We start from the raw sequence: 7072 nt of genomic DNA on the forward strand, positions 1-7072 counted from the left end.
CAGCGCCGTCTCTGCTGCCCTCTGCTGCCGAGCGCCCCGGTCCGCGAACACGGACCCGGGGGTGCCCCGGGGGTGTCCCGGGGATGTCCCGGCCTGGCCACGCAGAGCCGAGCTACCTCTTCTGGCGCAGGAGGCAGGAAAACGATTGCCAGACACTCCTCCGAGGGCTTGGTCTGCAATCCAGAAGCTGTTCCGAGTTTGTTCCCACCGAAAATGTCCTCCTAGGAAGCCCCCCCAATACTCCTGGGCTGTTTTCTGGTATAGAAAGATGAGAAAATTTATAGTCGTCACAAGTTAATTCAAACATTTAAAAATCAAGCTGAAATTAAGCTGTCAAAAAAGATAAGTTTTCTCAATTCTGACCTGCTGAAGAGCACTTCTGAGATTTTTTTTTTTTTTGGGGGGGGGGAGTGGGAACTGGGATCATTTTCAAGAAAAGCAAGAAGCCTCAGGCACTTGAGTTAAAAAAGATATTAAGAAAAATGAAAGTCTACAGAATGAAAGGCATTTGAGAACAAATCCCTTTTCAAGGACTTGTCTTGATGTTTCTTCTGCAAGCATTTTTAGGAGAACCAAGATAGATAGATAAGGCCCTCTATTTAATGGGGAAATGAGAAAATATAGCAACTCAAAAACCCCTTTCAGGCTTTTAACAACATAGTGCCCAAGACATATATTTGTGTCCCCAGTTTTATGAAGTTTAAAATTTCTTGGCTTTCAGGCTTTGGTGTAAGAGATAAAACACCATTTTAGTGTTTTTTCTTAGAATTATGAGTGGCTTCAGAGAGGTTAGGAAGTGTCTTGCATTGAAATCAGAGGAAGTAATTCACAGCCACAAAAACATGTTGAATGAAGATGAAAATAGTGTTAAAAAGAATGAAGAAAGCATCTTTGGGATATTTATGGAAGTGTACTAGAGAACCTGTTCATCAAACATCTGAATTATTATCCCAAAAAGATGACATAAACATATAATTGGTGCCACTGTAATAACACCATATGGCCTCACATATCAGATTTAAGATTAAACAGGGGATATTATCCCAGTACTTCCTGATGTCCAAGTATATCCTCTGCATGATGAACACACTTGGGCAGGCTCACTGGTGTGCTGTGCCATGCCAGAGTGGTTTCTTACTCAGAAACCACACCTGGAAGGTAGCTGGGAAGTACTGGAAACTGCTCTTGGAGAGATCTGTTATGAGCAGGTCACTGGTGGGAAGAGTGTTCAAAGCACGGACAGACAGACACCCCTGGGGAACATTTGTAAGGAAGTGGGCACTTTCGCTGTGTCCTTGACAAGCGATCTTCTATCCAGAGGGCACTTACTGGGAATGTCCTGTGACACTTTCAAAGCACGTCTCCCGTGTCTTCATTTCCTTCTCCCGTCCCGATAACATCATCTGGGTTAACAGGAGACTACTTCAGCTGGTGAAGTAGAGGTGGTTAGCTGGGGACACATCCAACACCAGCAGCCCACCTCTAACACACATCCCAGAGACGCGCCTGGCTTGGGCAGCACAGCTACATCCTCGGTCCTGCTCCAGTGCTCCCACTGGTGGCGTTCCCTTTCAGGTGCTCTGCGCAATCTTCGTGTTAGGCTGGGGCCAAGAAATGCCATGATACCCGTTTTTCCTTGGAAGGACATATGTGCTCATCTTTGCTTAGGGGCAGAATTCCTGTAGGACCACGGGACATGTGTAGGACCACAGAATGCCAAAACTAGCCCCTGTTTACTACCTGCTGGCCTCAGCTGCATTACAAGTGGTCTGGACAGAAAATACAGACAATATCAGAGCAAAGTAGAAAAACTGTACATCTTCAGTATGGTCAAAGACACCAACTCCACTTCTCATGGAGCAAGAACCCTGCTTTGAACACAGTGTCTTGCAGGAGGTAATTGGAAAGAAATCTGCTCTACAGACTCAGAAAATTTCCTCTGGCATGCAGACTAGATCCTCTAATCCACAGAGGAGAAGGAGCTGGATACTTTATCCTCAAGCCTGAGTCAAGGAGGACAGAGAAGTACCTCTGTTTGGCCTCCTACAGTTACACTACCTGCCCTACAGCACAGCAGGGCTGCAGACCCAGGCTCACCTATAAACACTGAGCTGCTTCCCCAGGGCACTCTACCTTCAACCCTGTTGGTTTGACTACCCAAAGTACCCAAAGCTGTGGTTGGAGCCTTCTGGGGACACTGGCATCGGGCTTAGCCTTCACACAGTCAGGCCTGTGCTGTCTGGTGGCTCAACACTTTCAGACAAATTGTGCCACTTCTGCAGCCCTGGCTGATAGGGAGAGGATGATCAAGACCAAAAGAAGGTTCGGTAGTCAAAGAGTGGATCTTTTCCCTGATATGAGATGGTGAGCAGCAGCAACAGCATCTTGGCAGCCTGTTTCTGTGTCTTCTAAATCAAGGAGCAAAACCAAGTGTAATACCCTGAGGGATACACAGTTCTGCAGCACCAGCCACTCACCAATATCACACCTCCTCCCACCTGTGTCCTCCCAATATCACAACTTTCCCCTGCTTTACAGTGGCATCCTCACTTCCCATAGCCTCATTTCTCAGCAATGTAGTGCTGCTGGGTAAAGTCACCATCTGACTTAGGCATCACACATATAGCATGATTATGAAAGAAAAAAACATGGATTATTAATGCTGGCAGTTACTACCTGAAGCTCTGGAACGTTGCAGTACTATGCCCTATGATTATCGTTAGTGTGGACCACATCAAGTGAGTATGATTCTTATCAGATACTTCCTGAAGAAGAGAGGCTGTCATGGATATATGATGGCTGGCAATGAGTCAGAAGCAATCTACTTGACCTATCACCTCAGAGGCTTACAGGAAAAATACGTGGATGGCAGAAGAGTCTGGCTAATCACCTGAAGGCAATAGTGTCTGCCATCCAACCAGAATGTAGACTTAGAAGAGGAGCGTTTGTATCAGCTTGTGGTGCAGAGCCTGGCATGAGCTGATTAGTTGTTGATCACACAGTCTGGAAGATACCAGCCTGGATACGGTGAGGTGGGCTCAGTGTTGGGCATCAGGAGCAGCTCTGAGGATGTTCTCATGGCATGGAAGAGTGCAAAGAGGGCAACAGTGGAACCAGCTCAAGCTGCTGTCTGCCTTTTGCAGCTTCGTGATTCAACAAAGGTCATGTAGAGGCTCCGTATGGTAGAAGGAGTGATGGGTTGAGCAGGTCTGCACAGAGCAGACATGCTGGATGGCCTGCCTCTGATTGCTCACTGGCTTTGATTGTGGCACTCAAACCGTGGACTGTGGATACTGACAGGGTGCTCCTGCCTCATATGTCCTCAGATACAACCGTAAAGAGTCAGAGGATGACACTATAGGCACAGCTGCAGCTCCCCTTTGCTTATCACATATTCTGAAGTAATGCTTTTCTCATGGCACTCATCTTTGCAGTTCCCTGAAAAGAAGCTCTCCAGAAAATACTATTTTTAAATTAGCTGCTGGCAGAAAAAATGCTTTTTTTCAGCTTATAAAGGGTTTATATTGTAAAAATATGCCAACCTCTTGGTTCTCTGTGGTGTCAGTAGCTGCACATTTATGTGTACCCTGCCTTTCAACCTTTTGCTGGGGGGCGACCACAAGCATTTTTCAGAAATAATTGCCCGTGGATTCATGCCCATCCCATCAGGTGTCATAATTAAAGAACACCTCTCTTTGTGGCATGGGTCTGGCTTTTCAGGGGACATCACCTCCTCTGGTTCTGCCCCTTGGTCTATGACTGCAGATAGCTGTGAACCAGAGGAGCTACGACGGTTGTGAGGAGACCCCACCAAGAATGCTGGAAGGAATGCTGGGGCTAGAGGTGGTGGCTGTGATTTCTTACCCCACAAAGAGATCCTGACCCTTCCTCACCCATGGGACCTTCTCAGGAATGCGGTGAACATGGGACTGATTACTCCAGCCCTCCCACTTCACACCACCACATGAGAATCCTAGACTCTGAAGGACAAGTTCTCTTTCCTACCCATCCAACTTGAGGATCGCAAGAAGCTGTGGCTGCCCCATCCCTGGAAGTGTACAAGGCCAGGTTGGATGAGGCTTTAAGCAACGTGATCTAAGTGAAATGTCACAGAATCACAGAATCACTTAGGTTGGGAAAGATCTCCAAGATCATCCTTTGACCAATCATCAACCTTTTCAGTGAGACCATGGCAGTAAGAGCCACATCCAATCATCTCGTGAACACCTCTGGGGATGGTGACTCCACCACCTCCCTGGGTAGCTCATTTCAATGCTTGACAATATTTTCTCTGAAGAAATTCTTCCTGAATTCCAGGGGAGGCCTGGAACTAAATGATCTTTAACATCCTTACAACCCAAACTATTCCATGATTCTATGATCCCACGATCCCGGAAAGAACGTAGCATCCCCAGAGGATCAGAGAAGCCGGCAGGTGATGGCTGCAGAAGCAGGAGCAGCCTAAGCTACCCTTGCCCACTCGGGCACCACCCCCCCACACCCCCCCATTCTCGGAGGGCATGGCGGGGTTCGGCCGCGGTGGGGGGAGCAGGAGGAGCGCAGGAGCTGCGGGGGCCGGGCCGGGGCAGCCCCCGCCCCGCTCCTCCCTGAGCGCTCTTATTCTGAAAGGAGCCTCCGCGCAGCCGGCGGCCCAGTGCCCTCCCCGCCCCGGCCCATCCCGCTCCCCGCCTCCCGCTGGCCCGGCCCAGCCGTGACCCCCGGCCGGTGGGCGAGGCTCAAGAAAACACGCTGCTACGGGGGGGCTCGGCTCGCTCTGGTCTTGTTTCTTTTTCTTTCTCGCTCTGGGGAGCGCGGGTCCCGTCCGGGCATCTCTGCGGGGAGCGCTCACTTCACCTTCTGGAAAACCTGGACGCAGACCTCGTCTTCAGCAGTCATGCGCTGGGAAAAGGGAGGCAAAAGAGCAGTTTAGGTTGGATCCCTTCCTGTCTCTCCCCAGTTCTGCCAGCCCTCCCGCTGCTGGCTGGAGGCTCGCAGGCCACATGCTGACGCACTGCCGACCCTCCCAAAGCCCCTGCGGCTCTGGCTGCAGGGCAGGGAAGGGGCATCGCCTTTGTTGAGCTGTTTAACTTTTGAGTTTAACTTTTAAACCCTGGAGGCGGATGTTTGTGTGAAGCGGTGGCTGCCCCCCCGCAGAGCCGGGGATGAAGTCTGAGAGAAGGTGGAAGGAAACTGCAGGGCTGACTCAGAGCCAACAGCACCCACACTGTGTCCCCCCACTCGCTGTGATTGGGATTTTGCAAGCTGCGCTGGACCCCTCCTCACCAGATGCAGCTGGTCCCCCTCCAACCAGTGCCTCCAGCCTCGGTTCCTCTTCTCTCCGAGCTGCTCGCACACCAGCTGATCCCCCTCCCAGGAGACGGTTGTCTGAAGGGAAGGAGAGGGGGAGACACGGTCCATGGACAAGGGTGATACATGTTTCCAGCGATGACACTGGCTGTTCCTCTCAGACACAATGTTAAATGCAATCCCTGATCTGGTGTCTCTTTAGTGGTTCCTTGGGACAGATGGTCTTTGTAGGAGGTGAATGACCCTCTGGCTTCCAAGTGCAACAACAGAGTTCTGCCAAGTGGCCCGACATTCTATCTTTTCAGGGCTTTGCTCCAGAGGATAATATCCTCCGGATCCCAGAGAACTGGTTTCTGGCTCTTTGCAGTTCATTCTCTTTGCAGTGAGTGATTTACTCATAGAACCACTTACTCCTGGACCTGCAGGGGCATGCCAGCTCTGGGCTTAGTTCTCACCTGGGTATTGAGTCAAAAAAACTGAGCAAGTCCCTGAACTCTTTAGCACACCCCAATCCCTTGTGAAACTGCACTGCTTGGGTTTCTCACCTGGCACTTGCGTCCATCCACGGGTCCCAGGTCTTCCTCAAACTGGACTCCCAGGTCGAAATCCATAACATAGTCCCGCAGGGAGGTGATAGTGCGGATGACCATGTGATCTCCCGTGTGGATAATCTCTTTGTCCGGCTTCAGTAGGCAGACCAGCTTTCGCAGGACCACGTTGATATCTAGAGGATGAGAGAGAGGGGAGATGTGTGGACGACCTGGGCCCCTCTTCCAGCGCAGGTCCTCCACTCTTTTAGCCAACGAGCATCAGCCATAGTATCTCTTTTATTCTACTACCACAGCACAAAAGCGATGGTAGGAGACAGAAGGTTCCCAATTCCCTTCCTCTTTTCCCTTTCCGATTCAACTTTTTGGAGATACAGAACTGAACTAAAGGGGAAGAGGGAGCGTGATGGGAAGCGTTACCTAAAGCCCGCAGGTAATTGTCCATGTTCTCTTGGGAGACGAAGCGGTAATAGCCAGTGAGGTTGGGAGGCATGCCGGGGCAGTGGGACGCGGCGGACGGTGCGGAGAAAAGAGCGCAAGCAGCCGGGCAGCAGCGGAGCTGGGACCGAGCTGGCTCGCCGGGCGGACCGGTCGCTCTCCCGCGGTGCGGGGAGCGCTGCGGAGCGGCCCGATCCCCGCGCCCCCCGCCGCAGTAAGAGTCCCCGCTCCGGGGGGCGCGGAAAGGGCCGGGACGGCCCCTGCTCCAGCATCTCCGCCTCGGCTGGGCAGGACGTAGGGACGGCGAGTTACCTCCTCACCCTCCGCCCTCCTCGGGGGCTGCTCGTATTAAACTCTGGACTTCCAACCAGAGGCAGGGAACCCTCCCTCTCCGGTCCTTCCACACACCGTGACGCCGGTATCTGGGAGCATCGTCGGAGCAGTGCCCCGGCCTGCGCTCCCCACGGTGCGGACACCCCGTCGAGGAGAGGCGGCGGCAGGCTGGCAGCTCCGCCCTGCCGAGCCTGAGCCCGGGCTCCGGGTGTGGTCTGCAGCCCCTCGCCCCCGCATCCCCCCGATCTCCACGCCCTCCTCGTCCCTCAGCAGCCGCCCCGGTGTCGAAGCCACCCGCAGCCGTCGCCGCGCTCCGCGGACTGCCTGGCCCGCAGGGGGGAGGCGAGGAGCGGCCGGCGCGCCCCTCCCGCATCTCCATCCCGCATCCCCATCCCGCATCCCCGTCCCGCGGCACCTGGCGCGGCGGCCGCGCGCATTGGCTGCGC

The 7072-nt window shown here is 52.8% G+C and overlaps 1 protein-coding gene across 2 annotated transcripts; it reads right to left on the reverse strand.

The window, feature by feature from the left end:
* Positions 1-4760: 4760 nt before the first annotated feature.
* On the reverse strand, positions 4761-7065 carry RBP5 (retinol binding protein 5). Of its 2 annotated transcripts, none has more exons than XM_053934580.1 (4): positions 7042-7065; positions 5853-6031; positions 5284-5385; positions 4761-4899 (listed from the first exon to the last, which is right to left on the reverse strand). In XM_053934580.1, the coding sequence occupies exons 1-4, from the start codon at positions 7061-7063 to the stop codon at positions 4846-4848; spliced, it is 357 nt and encodes a 118-aa protein (XP_053790555.1). In that variant the 5' UTR covers positions 7064-7065; the 3' UTR covers positions 4761-4845. The 2 variants fall into 2 exon arrangements, with proteins under 2 accessions (XP_053790555.1, XP_053790554.1); XM_053934579.1 differs by lacking the exon at positions 7042-7065 and adding an exon at positions 6276-6796.
* Positions 7066-7072: the final 7 nt, after the last annotated feature.

The sequence above is a fragment of the Vidua chalybeata genome, chromosome 2 (genome assembly GCF_026979565.1).
Source record: "Vidua chalybeata isolate OUT-0048 chromosome 2, bVidCha1 merged haplotype, whole genome shotgun sequence".
NCBI classification, from domain to species: domain Eukaryota; kingdom Metazoa; phylum Chordata; class Aves; order Passeriformes; family Viduidae; genus Vidua; species Vidua chalybeata.